Source organism: Panthera leo, chromosome B3, assembly GCF_018350215.1.
Source record: "Panthera leo isolate Ple1 chromosome B3, P.leo_Ple1_pat1.1, whole genome shotgun sequence".
Lineage (NCBI taxonomy): Eukaryota > Metazoa > Chordata > Mammalia > Carnivora > Felidae > Panthera > Panthera leo.
The window spans coordinates 119,778,484-119,797,388 of NC_056684.1; the positions used below are offsets into that span (position 1 = coordinate 119,778,484).

The window sequence follows — 18,905 nt, forward strand, 5'->3', positions numbered from 1 at the left end:
GACGAGGTTAGTGCTGTTCATCCAGAGCATAGAAAACTCCAGAAAGAGGAAGTCAGGTGGAGCCCAAAGGCCCAGGGAGGCTGACTCAGCAGTGACCCAGGCCCTGCCTTCAAGTGTGAGCCTGGGAGCAATCCACTTCCTTCCCAGGACTCAGTTTCCTCATGTGTAAAATCCAAGAGTTGGCCTAGGGGCTTCTCCTTTCTGGCTCTAAGAGTCTGTGAACCGACTATTTCTGAAACTCCTTAAAAGGGAAAAGATGTCCTCCCCACAACCCCCTCCCTCTCCCCTCAATCAAGCCAACATTGCTCTTAGAAGGTTGGGTGAAAAGAAACCCAGGGATGTCAGAGCTAGACAGAACTTGGGGGAGAGTTTAGTCCAGCCCACTGTTGGAAGGCAGCATGATGTAATGGAGTTGAACCCCTGTCTGTTCTTGGCCTGGCGACTTCTGGCAGACACGTCACCTTGTTTCCTCAACTGTAAAATGAAGCCCACCTTGCAAGGGCGTTTGAAGGTTAGTGAGAAGTAGGAGCTATTGTGTTTATCAAAGATGAGCCACAAGATGGGAGAGATGAATTGATTGGCCCACGGTCACAGAATAGGGCATCTAGGTGACTAGAACTAGGTGTCTGATGATCAACCCTGCCAGGGTCTGTCACTTGCTGGGGTCATAAATCAGCCGCCCATGGGCTGGTGCAGCCCACAGATGTGTGGCCCACGAAGTGTCCTTTCCAAGGTGGAATTTGTTGCCAATGTTAAAAATTGGGAGATTTTACTTAAAACCCCGTATGTTCAGTTAGGCTTGAAAACTTGGAAGATTTGGCAATGCTGAGTCTGTGCCGCTCAAGTGAGGCCGGCTGGGGGGTCCCTTCTGCAGGCCACAGCCCCATCCAGCCCCCTTCCCTTGCTAACGTTACTTGCTTGGCCCCAGGAAGTGACTTGAGTTTGCAACTCGAGCCTTAGACTGACCATTTGGCTTGAATTTTGTCTTACAGCTCTGCCCACTGCTCACTGAAACTGCCCAAGTATTTCACAGCTGAGGTCCAGGCCATGGTTGTTTAGAGAGGGGGGGCTTGCCGGAGAAGACAGGGCTAGAGGGGGAACGGCTGCCAACAGCTCAGCCCTAGGGAGATGCTGATGGGGAAGGCCTGGCCCCTGCAGGGTGCATGGGGGCAGGAGGGGTGTTGGACAGAGGCCCCTGGGGTTTCCTCCTTCTTCCCCTTGGGGTTGTAGGCCTGGCCCGGCTGGCTTGTGGACGTCTTGCCCCTGGACTGCCCTACTTTGCTGATGCGTGGCTGGACAGGGGAGTGGTGTGGAACCGCAGCCCCGGGGCTCAGCGCAGCCGTGTTTATGTGGGGGAATGTCTGGTATGTTTGGTATTTGGGTGTTTACTTCCCAGGGTGCTCATGGGTCCCTGGTGTTGAAATGTGGCTCCTCCGTGCAGTGTGGCTCCTGGGGAGGGGGGGGCGGGGTGGGGACCCTGGTGGGCCTGGCCAGGGCTAGATTTTGAGGCTGCCAGGCCGCTGTTGCTCCGGGCCTGCTCATTGACAACTCGTGTGCCTTGAGGCACCCCCAGCCTGCCCTCCGGCCCAGGTCTCCTGTGCCAGATTCTGCCCTTGGGGGAGGCTGGGCGTGCCCCAAGCTTGCTTTCTGCCTCACCTGGGAAGGCAGGCCCAGGATCTGGCACTTACAGCACGCTTCCTATGTCCCAGGCTCGAGATTGGCACTTAGTCCTGTTATAGCCTTGTGCGGCAGGGCTCGGTGCCTTCCCCACACAGGTGGGGAGCAGAGGCTCAGAGAGGCCAAGGGACTTGCCCAGGAGCACACAGTCGGTGCTCCTCTCAGACCACATAGGCCTCTTAGACCCCAAAGTGCGTGCTGACGACCCTGATGCCACGTGTCTCAGCTGAGCCTGGTTCTCTGCGTCCCTGCTTGCGTCCTTAGTGCAAGATAAAGCCTTTCAGACCTTCTCTGCTCTGGTGAGTGCTGGGGGTTTGTCCTGGGTTCCCTCCCCCAACTTCTGCCTGTCACCAGCTTTATTGCTCTTGCCTTTATATTGCTTTGTCCATGTAAGAGTGTCCGTAGTTTCAGTGCCTCAGGTTAACAAGTATCATTAGTCTTTCTCATCTTATCTCTTTGTGGGTCCCACAAGATATCTTGTTGGAAATGCTTGTGAAATATCAGAATTCAAAATCAAATCTGGGAGGAGGTTGCCACCATGTGAAAGCCACGCTGCCTGCAGGAGAGGTGTGGAGGAAGCCCCTCCCATAAACCAGTCAGCTTTTTTTTTTAAGCGTTTATTTATTTTTGAGAGAGAGAGAGAGAGAGAGAGAGAGAGTACATACACGTGATCAGGGGAGGGGCAGAGAGAGAGGGAGAGAGAGAATCCCAAGCAGGCTCTGCACTGTCAGTGCAGAGTCTGATGCGGGGCTCGATCCCACAAACCGTGAGATCATGACCTGAGCCAAAACCAAGAGTCAGATGCTTAACCGACCGAGCCACCCAGGCGCAACCCCCCCCCCCCACCGGCCCCCGTAAACCAGTCAGCTTTAATGTTACACATTCAGTGTTACTTGGGCAATAAATTGTTTTTATTTTAAAAGACCCGAATAGGGAAAAACAACACGGTCATTGTCGTCAGAGTCAGAAGCTTCTGTTGCTACTCACAATCCCATCACCAGGCCAGAGCTGAAAGGACAGGGGGCGTATTACCATATGTGTGTGGGCACACATAGACCAGCAGCCCTTCAAAGAGCAGGAGGCTCTTGGGCCCTGGGGCCAAAAGGCCCGGATTTCAAGCTGCCACTGACCTTCTGCGCAGCCTTGATATCTTTAGTTTTGTCATGTGTAAAGTGGGGAGGGTAATAGGACTGTCCTCGGCTCACTGAAGCCATTTAACCTGAGACCCCTAGTCCAGAGGACTGGATACGTACCAAGACGAACCACCTCTGTTTGCTCAAGCTCTTTGTGAGACACGGGCATCTTTCAGTTGCAAGAGGCAGAAACCTTCTCAAACTCCCTCCAGGCCAGAGGAAGAATTTTTCAGGATAGACTCAGGGGTATGCATCACAGACTCAAGGCGCAGGAATCCTAGGCCCCTCCAGTGGTGGAATCAGGAGGATTGAGATAGTTTCTTCCCGGTGTGTGCTTTCAGTCTGTTCACTTGGCCTGTCTTAACCACTGACCTCTGTTCATGCCTCTGGGTGTTTCTCTTTCTAATGGCGCCGCCTCTCTGTCTCTCTCCACCCATCTTTGTCTCTCTCTGCTCTCTCTTTCTTCTCTGTCTCCGCTTCACCTTCTCAGCCTGGAGCTCCCTCTGTTTTTCAGGGCCTGGACCAGGGTGAGGTGAGCCAGACGCCCAGCGCACAGCATTTAAGGAGGCAGTCGGTCTTGGGTGCCGACCCTGCCCCTGCGTGAGCTCTGGAGTGAGTGTCTCCTTAGGTGCGTGTCCTGGGCACCTCACTGGCGGCACCCTGGCCCAGGCCCTGCTTTTCTCTCTGTCTGCCATTCCTTCTTTTTGTCTCTCTGACTCCCCTCCGTAGCTGAGGGTTTGTTTCCTTCCCGCCGCACCGTCTTTGGTTTCTTCTGCCCATCTGCAAGCATCGCAGCCTGATTGCTCCTCTTCTCTGGACACGTGGCTGAGGCCGCTGGTCCCTCAGTCCAGCGGTCCAAGCTCAGTGAATACAGCCCCTCCTGGTCAGCTGTTCGCACCTGCTCCAGTCAGCTGTGGCCGGGGGCTCACAAGCAGGGCCTTGGGAACGGGCCATCTGAGGAGGGACTGCTCGACCGGAGGCCCCCCTTGGCCGTGAGCCCCCTAGCCTGTCCCTCCAATGTGAAGTGTGGCACAGGGCTCCCCCTCCCTCCCCCCCCCCAGTGCACGGCCAGCTTTGCCCCAGGGCTTCCTGGGAACTGGGGGAAAACAGAGCCAGAGCTATGTTTGAGAGCAGGCCTTCATCTCATGGGTCTTTAAATGTATTGGGCGTCAAGCAGCCTCCTCCTCAAACATTCTTGTTCTTCCAACTGCGTCTGCAGCAACAAATCATCATGCCCCATTTTGGGGTTCCGGTTTTAGACGTCCCCGCTGTGTGTGGCGACAACACTCTGCCGTCTCACCCCCTCATGGCCAAATGTTTTAGAGACTCGGGAACGTCAAGGAGCGGGGGCAGCAGCCTTGGGACTGTGGTGAGAGAAGGAACTGGAGGAGGCTAGCGGCGGGGGGTGGGGGTGGGGGCCGGGAGGTGTCCCAGGCAGGGGACACAGAGCGCCCAGGCCTGGGCCACAGTTGGCCCGTGGGGATGAGAGGGCTGAGGGGCACTGCCCAGCCCCCCTCTTCTTTCTGGCGGGACTCCAGCAGCTGGTTTCCAGAACTCCTCAGGCGGCTCTTACGTGGCGGCAGGAGGATTTGGGGAACATGTAGCACAGTGTCACTGGGGAAGGTGTGGTAATGGGGCTTTGGGGCCATTTCTTGCCTTATTGGGAGATGTCAGCTGAGGTGGAGCGTGGGGGCAGGAGAGGCCTGGGGACGGGCGTGGAGGCCGCTGATGGCTGTGGAACTTTAGGGGGTGTTTAGGCTTCAGTGCACAGCCTGGAGTGTGTCCGTGCCTGTTCGGGATTCCTGCGGACCTGCCACAGCCACCGGGGGGGGCCTGCCCCCGGCCGCGACTCTGTCTTTGGTCATTGTGCTTCTGGGGAAGACAGGATACAACCCCCACGCTTTGCTGGGCTCCTGCAGACAGACAGAAGAGACCATCCCTGGCAGCAAAGGCCCCTTATTGGCACTGGGGAAAAGCTTATGCAGAGGCAAACATAGGCAATAGCTTGCTTTTATAATCACAGAATCCAAGCCTGTGCCACCTTTCCCTGGAATCGTTTATTTCACTCATTCATGTGGCTGACATTTGCTGAGCCCCCTATTAAGTGCTATCCAGGTGTTGGGGATGCTCGGGTCCCCCATCCTTCAGCAGGGAACACAGATACCTGCATACACAGAGAACTATGATGGGATACGATAGAGACCCTGAAAGCAGAGGACTCCAAGTCCTGTAGCAGCACAGGAAAAGCAGCCGATTCTGTCTGGGGAGTCAAAAGTGCCTTCCTGGAGGTGGTGACATTTGCTCTCAAAGGTTGAATAAGAGTCTCCCAAGGAGGAGAGGAAGGTTATCTCAGGAGGGCCCAGCTGGCTTGGAGAAGGGGGAGATATGTGGGGAGAAGGCGATGGCTGGAGGGGACGGATAAAGCTGGACAGGGGGGCTGGAAAGCCCCCAGCACGGCCATCGGCCTGGCCCAGTTGAGCCTCTTCGCATCTGCAACCGGATGGTGCAGCTTCCGTTTGCCCGAGGCTTTGTGCAGGGCTGGGGCAGGGAGCTGGGTCTCGGAGGACAGAGGTGGCGTCTCCCAGGAAACGGCTGCTCTGCCAGAAGCCGGGGTTGCTCCGGGCCCCGCGAGCCCGGCAGTGCCCAGGTTGCACACATCACCTTGGCAGTTTGTGGGCAAACCCTCCTGGCCGAGGGGAGATTGCACTGCCGGCCACTTCCTCCAGTTCCTTCCCTCTGCCTGTCGTCACGGTTACCTCGGCCCTGGTGGGGGTGAGGTTGAGGTTGGGTGGAATCAATTTTGTCCAGGTTTCTATTTTCCCAGATACGGGTCAGCCAGAGGTGCTGTCACTTCTGGTTCTATTTCAAGGGAGGCCAAGGGGCCGGGAGGTGCTTGGGTGTGGCTGTGTTGACAAGCTGCCTCTCCAGCCAGCCTCCCAGGAGGGGTGGGGCAGGTCAGGGAGAAACTCAGAGGTGGTGGAGAAGGAGAAGGTTGTATTACCAGGACCTGTGCCGATGGCCGTGGGTGCTGGTCTCCGGCCAGGCCCTCGGTCCTAAGCTCCTAGAGCATGCTGGGAGTGCACAGAGAGGGTGTTTATTTTCCTGGCCTGGAGCCCTCTCAGCTGAGACCTTGTTCCAGGCCTCAGGCTGCCAGATTCACCCCCACTGGCTCAAGAAGTGAGAGAGTTGGCAAGGCCAGGGCAATCCAATGACTTCTCTAGTGGCCTCTGACTCCAGGCTGTCCCCCGGCCCAGCTGGTCCTGTGTGTCCTCCGGATTCTCCTGGTAGCTAACAGACAGCAAGAGGCACCACCGCGAAGTGATCCTGCTGGGGTCAGGGCTGGTGGGCAGTGAGTTTCTCCCTTCCCACTTAATGGGCCCTATTTTATGCGTGGTGAATTTTCTAATGTATCCTGGGGGAGAAGCAAGCAAACCCGGAGACTCGGGAGGCCCCTCTGCTTGTGTCCGTGCAGGGCACTTGGGGGAGCCCTGGCATCCTGGGATACAGGGGGGGTATCGTGGGGGACAACCTGCAGAAGCAGCGAAAAGGACCAAACCCGGGTGAGGAGAGATAGGGGGGCGAGGGGGGGGCTGTTTACTAGCACCAGGAGGTAGATCAGAGCGTCTGGAAGGACCAAGAGGCAGGGCGAAGGTACCTCGGGGAGGCGGAAGTGTGTGGGGGTAGAATGTGAAATCTATGTCCATGCCCAAGGCATTTTTTAAAGGAGTGCCTGGGAACCACTGGCCTGGAAAATAGTGCCCAGAAGGCTTGGGCTGGGCAAGAGAACGGGGCCGTCACCACCCGCTGGGTGTCACCTCCGTGTGAATAGACTTGCCGGGCTTGGTGCCTCCTGAACTCTGGCAGAACCCAGGCGGCCCGGCCCTCCTGGGACACCGACCCCTCCCAGGTTTGCCCACCTGCTCTAAGAGGATCCGTGGGCTGGCTGGGAAGCGTTTCCGACCCACCAGCAGGGAAGCCAGTGGGCTGGCAGACAGGGATAGCTCCCTCACTGCGGGGGACATTGTCCATCTGCCGTCTGTGTCAGGAGGGAAGCGGTGCTCCAGGCCCGCCTGGATGTCTAATCCGCGGCTCTGTGCCCTCACAGCTAGATGAAGAAGAGGAGCGAAGGAAAAGGCGCCGGGAGAAGAACAAAGTGGCGGCAGCCCGATGCCGGAACAAGAAGAAGGAGCGGACGGAGTTCCTGCAGCGGGTGAGCAGGGCAGCTGGCCAGGGCGGGGCACCTGTCTCGTCCTTCCGAGCGGGCTTGTGCACTCGTGGGCCAGGAGACGTGTGTCGTCACCAAAGCCCACGGAATCAGTGTGTGCCTGCTGGCCGTCTGCCCAAGCAGCCGCAACCCCCTGTTCTGGCCTGCCTTCCATCCAGTGCCCTTTCCCTGAACCAAGATAACCAAGGGCAGCCGGGAGCGGGTCCGGCCCACCCAGATGTCCCTGACTGCCAGAGAAGGTGGGAGGAGCCAGCTCCCCTCTACCAGGTCAGACGCTGGTGCTTATTGGCCCAGATGGCCCAGGACTGCGAAGCGGTCCCCGCTTCAAAGGCCTGGTGGCTGCCAAAGTTGTCTAGGGTGGATGCTAACGACGTAGGTGACGGCACCATGCCCCGCGTGTGAGCGGTGGACAGAGGCTCTTCCAGCCCTGCGTCCCATCTGGCTGGCCTCAGCCCCACTGAACACGACCCCCGAGCTGCTGCCTCCAGGGACCAGAGGTCAGCTCTGCACCCAAAGGCCAGCAGAGCCTACCCCCCACCCCCACCCCCACCCTCAGAGCCCGTCCCCGACCTTCCATTTGGAAGGTGCCAAGCAGGGTGTTTGTTCTTTCTCCCCTGAGTCCCATCTCTTAGGCCTTTGCTGCTTCTCAAAAATGGTAGATGGCAGTGAAGGGACATGACCAGAAAGCTAATCAGTCCAAGCTGGTAGTCTCCAGCCTCCGCATTCTGGATCACTTGTTCATTACTAAATGATAACTGTAACCATATATAACGATAATAATACCGTGGGCCCCATTCTGTTCTATAGCATGCAACAGTTAACGGCGTTGCTAACATTTGTAAAGTTGGGCAGTGTGTGGACTGCTGTATGTTATCTCTGTGTTGGCACGATAACTGTATGAGGTAGGTACCCTCATTATTTTCTTTCTACAGATGGGGAAACTAAGGCATGGTGAGGTTAAGTTACTTGCCCAGGGCCCTCAGCAACTAAGTGGTAGAGCTGAGATTCCAGCCCGAGGCTAACTTCAAAGCATTTGTTCTTTTTTTTTTTTAACGTTTTTATTTATTTTTGAGACAGAGAGAGACAGAGCATGAACAGGGGAGGGTCAGCGAGAGGGAGACACAGAATCCGAAACAGGCTCCAGGCTCCGAGCTGTCAGCACAGAGCCCGACGCGGGGCTCGAACTCACGGACCGCGAGATCATGACCTGAGCTGAAGTCGGCCGCTTAACCGACTGAGCCACTCAGGCTCCCCTCAAAGCATTTGTTCTTAACACTGCTCTATGCTAGCTCCAGTTCATTTGTTCGTTCAGTCATTCATTTGTTCATTCATTTGTTCATTCTTTCACTCGTCGATTTGTTGGCAAGCATTTTCATGCAGGTACTAAATGCCCAGCACTGTGCTAGGAGCACTGGGGGACACACAGGAAGGAGCAGACACAGTCTCTCTGGTGGGAGCTGAAGACTAGCTAACTCGGCCCTGGTTTTCTCTGATGCCGGGGTATATATGGGTCTCTTCTCATGCTTGCAGCAGGCAGAGAGAAAATCTGGGGTCACAGGTGTAGACAGTGTGGGGCTGTGTGTCCACCTGGGGGCTCTGATCGTCTAAGGCAGGGGGATGGCCATTCCAGGTGGGAGTCAGACTCCTAGAGCTGAGAGCCTCCTCGGAAGAGACGGTAGACCGACACTGGGCTGTAAGTTTTCAAGGAGTTTCTAAGACACGGGTCTCACACGGGCATTTAAGATGGATGGCGTGTCCCACACCTCATTTCCAGCCCAGAGTGCCTGCAGTGCTGGGTGAGGCATGGCAGGGAACAGACAAGTTCCCTGCCTTCAAGGGATTGTCAGCCAGTTAGCAGGCAAGATATATGCCCAGCGAACACACACCGCGGCAGTGAAAGTGCCAAATGAATGGTGCTAGCTGCTCGTCACATTCCAGAAACATTTGCTGAGCACCAACTGTATGCAGGATTGCCACATGCCTCATTTAATCTTATAACATTTCAGGGAGATAAACATCGGCTAGCCCCATTTTATTTATTTTTTATATATTTTTTTAACATTTCTTTATTATTGAGAGACAGAAAGAGACAGAGCATGAGCATGGGAAGGGCAGAGAGAGAGGGAGACACAGAGTCCAAAGCAGGCTCCAGGCCCCGAGCTGTCAGCACAGAGCCCGACGCGGGGCTCGAACTCACGAACCGTGAGATCATGACCTGAGCCGAAGTCGGACGCTCAACCGACTGAGCCACCCGGGTGCCCCGTCTACCCCCATTTTAGAGACTGACCTATATCTCAGAAGAGGTCAAGTTATCTGTCCAAGGTCACACTACCAACAAGTAGTAGAGCGGGGATTTATTCATTCCTTTGACCATCCATCCTTCCGTCCATCCATCTGTCCATCCATCCATCCATCCATCCATCCCATAAGTGTTTAGTGAGTACCCGCTGCACAGCAGGCAGGAGGACAGCAGATAGAAAATGGGGAATGGTAATGCACCCTGTGCCTTATGTTGGGCAAGCCTGGTGTGAGAGCACACTGAGAGGCCCTATCCTAGTCTAGGCTGAGGGAAGACTGCTCATTGAGACAGAGGAGTAGGAGCTAACCAGATGGACAGGGTGGAGGGGTTAGCAGGAACAGGGCAAGCAAAGGCCAGAGGCAAGAGGTGTTTAAGGATGTGATTAAGGAATTGAAAAGAATGTCAGTGTGGCTGGAGTTTAGAGTACACGGGGGAGAATGGACAGGCAGGCAGACCCCAGGTCCTAGCCATGTAAGCTGATCCTGATTGGGGCAGCGGGAAGACCGGTTACATGGCTGTCATGCTGTCCCTGGTGGCCTCGGGGTCTAGGAGGGGGGTTTAGGCAGCTCAGTCTGGACTCAAGCCCAGTCTCCCTCTCCGCCCGTGCTGCTCTCTTCCCCTCTGGCCTTGGTAACAGAGGTTTAGGACATGGATGCAGATAGCTGTGTTGATAGCCAGTGCCCACAGACATGAAGGGCTCCCTTATAATTTATTTTTGAACAGGTAACATATTTATAAGGCTCAGAGGTACAAAAGGATATGTGTGTGTACACACACACACACACACACACGTATATATGATGTAAAAAGTCACTCTCCCATCCTTGACCCCTGGACATCTAGATGCACCCTGGGAGACTCTTAGAGCATCTCCGAGTTCACCTGCCTGGACCAGCCGAGTTCCTGAGGCAGCCAGGGCTACCTCAGCAGCTCCTCTCTCTGCAGTCAGGAGCAGCGTCCCTATGCTTCTCCCTTCTGTAACGCCGGCCTCTGTACCTGCCGCACCTGCCGTGCCTAATGCCGGTTCATTCTCTGGGCTTTGGTAGCAGGAAGCCCATCTCACACTCCCATGGCACTCTGCACTCTTCATGGCCATTCCCTCCTTGATGGTCACAAGGAGATGGTGACCCTGGAGGGGAGGCGAAGCAGCCCCCACTCCCCTGACGAGGATTCTGAGACTCAGAGGGATGAACGTTTGCTCAAGATTCTGCAGCAGCTGAGGCAGGACTAGAACCCAGGGCTTCCTCTACTGCCCAGCATGCTGTTCAGGTTGCCCAGGCTCAGGGACATGGGGAATATGGTTCACAGTGACATAGCTGAAGTGGCAGAGGTAGGATTTTAGTTCAGACAGGCCTTTTGGGCTCTGAAGAGGCCATCAGCCTTCTTCCCAATACTTACAAAAAACATTGGGAAATAGAACTCTATTTTAAGTGTATTAGGGTAACTTTTTTTTTTAATTGTTGAGAGAGAGAGAGAGAGAGAGAGAGAGCGCAAGTGAGCACAGCGGGGGGAGGGGCAGAGAGAGAAGGAGACACAGAATCTGAAGCAGGCTCCGGGCTCCCAGCTGTCAGCACAGAGCCTGACTCGGGGCTCGAACTCACAAACCACACGATCATGACTTGAGCCGAAGTCGGACACTTAACTGACTGAGCCACCCAGGCGCCCCTAGGGTAACTTTTTAAAAGATAAAATCAGAGAATCTTTTTTTTTTATGTTTTTATTTTATTTTTGAAAGAGAGAGACAGAGTGTGAGTGGGGGACCCGTAGAGAGAGAGGGAGACAGAACCTGAAGTAGGCTCCAAGCTTTGAGCTGTCAGCGCAGAGCCTGACGTGGGGCTTGAACTCACAGACTGCGAGATCATGACCTGAGCCAAAGGGATGCCCGACCGACTGAGCCCCCCAAGCACCCCTAAAATCAGAGAATCTTAATGCTTAAAGTCCTCTAGGCCAATCATATTCTCTGGGAAGAGACTGAGGCCTTGAGAAAGGAATTGAGTTGGCCAAGGTCACACAGCCAGGATGAAATACCAGGACACCCAGCCCCTCGCCCTGTATTTTTTCTCCTGCCTTTGGTCAGCCTAGTGGAAGAGACAGAATGTTCACTCGCTTGCAATCTATTGGGAAACAACGAATGGTTTCATTTTCTCTAGGGCAATAAATATCTACCAGAAGGCAAAACTATAAACAAAAATGCAAGCAGAGTTATTCACTTCATAATTAACATGTGAAGATCCTAGCCCACATTTCTCAATTAATTAGCAAAACAGATCAGGTTAACTGCTGTTATAAAACCACAGACAACTTCTATGATCATGGTTCTTCTGAAGTCAACTTCTACTTACACGATAAATAAACATGTAGCACCACCCAAGAAAACAGAAGGAAATAAAACTAAAAAGCAGTCACTTACCTTCTGACAGCCAGCCGGTCTGAGTGCAGGATATTCCATGATATACTTTAACATTTTAATAACTTTTTAAAATGTCTATCATTTTGGGGGGGGGGGTGTGGTGGCACGAGCAGGGGAGGGGCAGAGAGAGAGGGAGAGAAAGAATCCCAGGCAGGCTCCTCCCTGTCAGAGCAGAGCCCAACGCGGGGCTTGAACTCCTGACCTGTGAGACCGTGACCTGAGCTGAAGTCAAGTCAGGTGCTTAACTGACCGAGCCACCCATTCCTATGATGAATGAGTGTGAATCCACACACCTCCTTGGGTCCAAACCACCATAGCTGCTTTTTAATGTTTTCCCCCAGAGCGCTTTTTTCCTTTTTGGGGGGCCGTTCTCCTTCAGTGAGGAGTCTGGTCCCGAGGACCAGTGTCTGGTCCCGAGGACTGCCCATCTTAGCAGTTCTGAGCTCCCCAGGTGCTTGTGCTGTTACCACCGAGACAGACCAAGTGGCAGTTCAGTCGGGCCAGCCGGTATGAGGAGGACGGCGGCCTGGGGTGCCTCCCCGCAGGAGGCTGCCCAGCCTGGCCCCGCCGGCGGAGGGGCAAGCCCACAGACCCAAGCCAGTGTCACCCAGCTCCTTTGTCACATGCGCGATTGCAACCGCAGCTTGTTCTTGGCCTGGTACGGGTTGCCCAACTGCGGCCCTGTTGACATTTTGTCTAGAGAGTTCTTGTTGCGGGGCCGCCCTGGGCATTGCAAGAGGTTTAGGAGCATACCTAGCCTCTACCCACTAGACACCGTAGCACCCACCCTCCCCGGGGGGGGACAACCAAAACTGTCTCCGAACGCTGTCAAATGTCTCCTGGCAGGCGAAATCGCTCTGAGTCGAGAGCCACTGGGTCCGAAACTTTGCTGGCCCTTGAGTAAATCCCAACTCTCGACCGGGTTGTAAGTTCTCAGACACAGTCTGGCGAAGCCTTCCTGTCTTACCGCTTTGACCCCTAAGCCCTGAATTGGTCTGCTCATCGCCTATCCATCCACACTCTGAACCCACAACCCCGCCCCCCCCCACACCGCCCTCCCCAAGAGAGAATCACCAGCATTCCTTCCTTCTTTTCCCTGGAGTCTCTCCAACTGAGCTGGAAGTTCATTGGGAATCTCACTTGAGGTCTACTGGAAACTTTATTTTGGATCCAGAAGGGTGACAGTTGATCGCCTCCCAGTGGGCAAAGCTTCTAGATAACAGGGGATAACGAAGAGGCTGTTTCAATGATTATGGACTGATAGGAAGTACTCGTTTGGGGAGGAATGACATGAGCACGCTGGGCTTAGTGATCCCGCAGGCCAGCATAGCCCCAATGTACATTTACACATCACACATCAAAGCGCTTTGCCGCTGCACTGCCAGCCGCAGGCCCCCTCCCACCCCCTGTGGACCCTGCGTGCACCTGCTCTAGTTCCACTGGGTCCCTATTCCTCTCCCACCCTTTGTTTCCTGGGCAAGAGCCCGGAGGCAGGAGAGTGTTGGCATATTTGAGCGACTACAAGGAAGTCGCCGTGGCTGGAGTGGATTGAGTGAGAGGAGGGAGGTGGGACATGAGCCAGGCTGGCCCCAGAATATAACCTGGGTCCTTCCCGCTTTGACACAGGCCAGTGTCAGAGGGGTGACGGCCACTGCTGCAGAAAGTCAGGGACCCTGGGGGCTCAATAGCAGGTCCTGTGCCTCTTCCAGTGGGAGGCTGGCAGGCAGAAAACAGGCAAATGCCAGCTGGGAGTGCCTTGTACCTCCCCAGAGGCAGTGCCGGTCCCCAGTGAGAGCTTACAGCCCTGTCCCTGTTTTTGTGCACAGGAATCTGAGCGGCTGGAACTCATGAATGCGGAGCTGAAGACCCAGATCGAGGAGCTGAAGCAGGAGCGACAGCAGCTCATTCTGATGCTGAACCGGCATCGCCCCACCTGCATCGTCCGGACGGACAGTGTCAAGACCCCCGAATCAGAAGGGAACCCGCTGTTGGAGCAGCTAGAGAAGAAGTGACCATGGGCTGGGAGAAGGAAGAGGCGGAAGAGGAGGAGGAGGAGGAGGAGGAGGAGGAGGAGGAGGAGGAGGAGGAGGAGGAGGATTTGGGAAGAGGGGGGAGGACGAGGGGTCCCAGAGGGCCCTTCCTTGCTGCATGACAAACTTTACAATGAGGCTCAGCACAGCCAGCGCTGGCCGGGCTTTTTTGTGAAACTCACATCAGCCACACAAGGGGAAGAACGGGCTGACGAAACCTAGAAGGACCAAGCGCTGAGACCAAAGTAGACCCACGGTGGGGCTGTCCTGCCTGGGGCCCAGCTGGAAGGAGGCAGGACAGAGGCCCCCGGCCAGAGAGACACCCAACCAAATGGCCTCTCCGCCAGGGCACCCACCGAGGGACCTCGGAGCAGCCAGGAAAAGCCATGAGTTGCAAACAAACATGCGGCTGGGGATGGAACTGAGTGGGACCACAGCCTGCCTGCCCCCAGCCCTGCCCCCCCTGACCCTGATGCGAGGCTGGAGCGGGCGCCACGTGGGGCCCAGCCGTACCTGCCCCCGTGGGTCCAGCGCGGCCTTGCCCGGGAGCGGCAGCCGGGGCGCGCCCTCAACGGCCCCGCTGGAGTCTGCTGTGGGCACGAGGCGCGGGCGCCCTTCCAAAGCACATACTCACTGAATGTTTACAGACTGGCTGTCCTGGCAGGGCTTTTCAACTGCACATGTTTTTTTATACTTTCTTTTTTTTTTTTTTTTTTTTTTAATATTTTTTACAAAAAAAAAAGATTTTATACAAGCAATATATATATGGATTTCTATAATCACTCGATGTGATATAGTATAAATATGCTATGGTTTGTTTGTTACGAACAGATATCCAGCAGTTATGGCCGTCGTGTGTAACTCCTAAGTACTGTAGTAGTCTCTGGGTGTCGGGGTGGCAGGGGCGGGCATGGGGTGCGTTTCCATCCTGGTAAATCCTTCACAGTACTCAGTCCTGTATCGCTCAGTAAACGTTACTCTTACTTACTCAGCCGCCTCTTGTGGTGTCTGCCCAGGGAATGGGGTGCGAGGCCCGCTCGGCGGGCCTCCCGCTGTGCGGTGTCCGAGGATGTTTCGCGCATCGGCTGGCGGCTCTTGGTTTTCACGACAGCCCTCCCAGGTGAGTGTTTATATGCCCATTTTACAGATGAGGAAGTTCAGGCTCGAGGGGTTCAAGAAGTCCGCGGTACTCCCTTCGTTCATTCACTCACTCCCCAAGTGGATTGAGTGCCCGTCCTGCGTGGGCCAGGCGCTCCACAAGGCGCCGAGTGGTCACCAGGCATAAAACAAATCTAGGTAGGCCCTGTGCTCGTGGAGCTAACAGTTGTGCTAAATCCTTGCAGCCCCCATTCGTTGACCTCCTATGTGACAAGCACACATAGTTTCATTCACTCTTGACAGCGTGAAGTAGGCATCTTTGCCCCCATTGTATAAACGACTTAACCGAGGCTCAGAGAGGGTAAGTGGCTTGTCCAACATTACCCAGCTAGGGAGGGGCAGAGCTGGCGTTTAAACTTGGCCTCCAAGAGCCATGACTCTCCACCCGTCGCCAGCTTGCTGCGTGATTGTTGATTATCGGCTGGGGTTGGATGTCTCACCTGATTAGAAGAGAGAGCCTGTGGGGCCATGGGTAACATTTAGTTCTAGGGGGGCCTGGCTAGAGTTCCAGGCTGTGCTGTGATCCCCGAGCAGACCAGTGATCCCGGCAGATGCGGGCTTGACCCAGCAGAGAGGGTGTGGCTAACTCGACTTGCCCTCACCTGCATGGCTGAGCACCGAACCCACGCAGCAGGAACAGCTCAGTGTGATACACCGTAACTGCCATTTATGTGGCACACAGCATGTCCCAGGTCCTTTGGTGCACGCTGTCTCACTTGGTATTACAGCTCTGTGAGGTGGATGGGGCAGGTGTCCTTAGCTCCACCGCAGAGCCGTGCAAGCCGAGGCTTCTAAAGATTCAAGTTCACCTAGCAAAACAGAGGTGCAACTAGGAACTGGACGCTGCTCTTCTGCCTTCTAATCGTGTGTCCTCTGTCCCATCACTGGGGCTAAATCATTAGTTGTCGATGATGAGCCTTCGGGTCAAGGACAGCAGTGACCTTGGGTTGCTTCCCAAACCGTGGACGAGGACTGCTGAAACGGACAGAAATGAGAACAGGTCACGGACGCGACTTTGGCCCCTTACCTACCCATCTCAGGTCCCCTCCACCCGACACGCTTGGTGTGGAACCCCCGAGCTCTGCCTCAGAAGCAGGGATGGTCGGCTCATAGGCAGCCATGGCAGCACACGGTAAACCCTCGGGCCATAATCCTTTGATATTTTTCAAGCCAAGAGAAAACAGAGACGTGGGCTTCCAAGGGCCCCTCAAATGACCCCGCAGCCTCCCTGCAGGACAACTGCATGCCGCTGGCCACGGTGCCTTTGGTCCTGTGCTTGGGTGCCGCGAGCCTATACCTCCAGAAGAGTCCTCCTTAGCCTCTGCGGATGGGCTGTCTCCCAGAATCAGTGACTTGTGCTGTGCTGAGCCTGCCCTTGGAGTTTCTTCTTCGGGACCACTGCTACCTCCTGTGGGCAGCAAGAAGTCACCATCACAGCCTTCCTCGTGATAGCTAACGTTTGCATGTTATCTTTGTGCCTGGCACTTCAGACGTGTGGCCGCGGCCAGTCCATATGACCTTGCCAGGAGGTAGGTGCCACCATCCCCATGGTATAGACCAGAAAACTGAGGCACCAAGAAGATGTAACTTGCCCAAGGTCACAGTCCAGTAGGGTGTCAGGGCCAAGATGTTGGCTGGGCCTCCCCCTGAGGGGAAATGCTCCGTGTTTGTGGTGTGGCCTCAGTCGCCAGAACTCGTGCAGGGGCTGGATGAGACGGCACACAATGAGTATCCCTAACCCCCAGACACCCGGCTCCAAGTGTACGTACAGAAGACATACTTAAAAGGCAAATAGGTTCAGGATTCAATCTTCTACCGCCTAGCCAGGAGCCGGTTTGCCTTCTGGCCTTGTATTCAGTTCCCATAGGGACGAATGCTGGAATCTGAGATTCCTAGGTTCGTTAGGCTCCTACGTGGCCACAGTCATCTGTGTTGGGTTCAGCATCCCCTCCCTGGGGCTCCCTATGCCTTTCTGCCAGGGGGTCACAAGGAAGGCCTGCGCCACCTCTGCCCCAGGGTGGCTATGAGCATCCGCTGTGCAACCTACAAGAAGAACAAGACCCATTTGCAATCAGATGGGCAGAAACTAGTACACGTTGGTCAGGACACGAATTAAAGGGAACTTGCATTTGCCACTAGTGGGAAATCAGTGTGACTCCTGTGTAAAGCAATTTGGCAATTACCGGTGATTCTAAGGCTGAACACATGCTTGGACCCAGCAGTTTCCCTCCTAAGTAGACACCTTGGAGGGACTCTAGTACAGGGGCCCAAAGAAATGGACCAGAATGTTCACTGCATCTCTGTTGGTAATAAAGAGAAACTAGAAACAACCTAAATACTTATGACCAGAAAAGCAGATGAACAGAAATGTATGTTTAGGAAATCAAATATTATTCAGCAGCTTCAAAGAATGAACGAGGGCTACAGGTACTGCTGTGGATAAATCTCAGGAACGCGGTGCTGAGCTGGAGGAGAGGAGGGCAAGTTGCAGAAGGATATATGCAGTGTACCATTTATAGAATCTTTCTTGATATGTGAGCTGATATTTTAGTGTTTACGGGTATGCACAGAATTGCATAATAGAGGTATCAAAGCCTGCACAGGACTGCTATCAAAATCAAATATCAAAATCAGTAATGGGGAAAGCTCCTGGGGATGGGGGTGGGGTGGGGTGGGGAAGGGGGTCGAAGGCAGCATCTGCAAGGCTAAGAAGGACATTGGGTTTCAACTGTATGTGTAACATTTCGTTTCCTTTTAAAAATCCGAATCCAGTGTGGAAAAACGATGTTGCAATTTGCCAGAGGTGGGTGATACTCCTCACGCTCTTCTGTATGTTTGTTATATTTCATAATAAAAAAAGAACAAGCCACAGCACAAATAAGTTTTCTTTTTTCATTCTTCCCTTAGCAAACTCAGGAAATAGGAACAAAATCTGAAATTGCAATGGAGTTACAGCATATGCTCTTTGAATTGGTGCAAATTAATTAAATGCCTGGAGGGAGAGAAAGAGACAATTCAAAGGGTGTGATTTGTTTAGCTGGCCCTTGTGATCAGTAGGCCCAAGCCCTGGGGTGAGGGCGCCTAAGGGTGAGGGCACCTTGGAGAATGTTGATCGGCTCTTTTCAGTGGCCCCTTCTCTCCACAAAATGAGCAATTACAGGCATTTTCAAGGTTAATATGGACTCCATATTTTCTCCTTAAATGTTGACTTCACAAGCCAACCCCTACGTCAAATGCAATCCCCTGCACCTTTAAGCTAAGACTAGAAGCAAAGCAAAGGTGGAGCATTTGAAAGACGTGAATGCAATTTTCCCAGGCATATTCATTTCCTGTTGTTACCGTAACAAATTACCATAGTTTTAGTGGCTTAAAGCAACACAAATTTTGATATCTTGAAGTTCTAGAGATCAGAAGTCCGAAATGGGTCTCGCTGGGTTAAATAGAGGTGTCGGCAGGCTCTGATAGGGGAAAATCTATTTTCTAGCCCTAAGTTATGAAGGCTGCCCACATTCCTTGGTTCGTGGCTCCTTCCATCTTTAAAGCCAGCAGTGGCTGCTTGAGTCTTTCTCACATCACATCACTCTGACACCAACTCTTCTGCCTCCTTCCGTTCATTTTTTAAGGACCCTTGTGATTATATTGGGCCCACCTGGCTAAGAAGGATAATCTTATTTTAAGGTCAGCTGATTTGCAACTTAAGTTTCATATGCAAGCTTAATTCCCCCTTGCCGTGTGACATAATATATTCACAGGTTCCATCTTTGGGAGGCCATTACTCCACCTACTTCAAGAGGAGTTTAAGAGTTGGAGGTTCTTGCGGCTTCCTCACTCCCTAGCCAGGTAGGCTGTTTTCCCCGGAAGCGTCGCGAGGACAGAGTCTCCGCTCGGGGCCTTCTCTGTGGTCGGCACGGAGCAGATGGTCAACACGCACAACACACACACACGCATACACACACACACACAAAGTCACAGA

The 18,905-nt window shown here is 54.1% G+C and overlaps 1 protein-coding gene across 2 annotated transcripts in view; it reads left to right on the forward strand.

Annotated features, from left to right (window-relative positions):
• Nucleotides 1-17,810, forward strand: part of JDP2 (Jun dimerization protein 2) — a 41,827-nt gene extending 24,017 nt beyond the window's left edge. For both annotated transcript variants that reach the window (XM_042943833.1, XM_042943834.1), the window contains exons 3-4: nucleotides 6,916-7,020; nucleotides 13,571-17,810. In XM_042943833.1, the coding sequence (XP_042799767.1) occupies nucleotides 6,916-7,020; nucleotides 13,571-13,756 (291 nt within the window). In that variant the 3' untranslated portion in view covers nucleotides 13,757-17,810. The remainder of the gene's footprint in view (nucleotides 1-6,915; nucleotides 7,021-13,570) is intronic.
• Nucleotides 17,811-18,905: the final 1,095 nt, after the last annotated feature.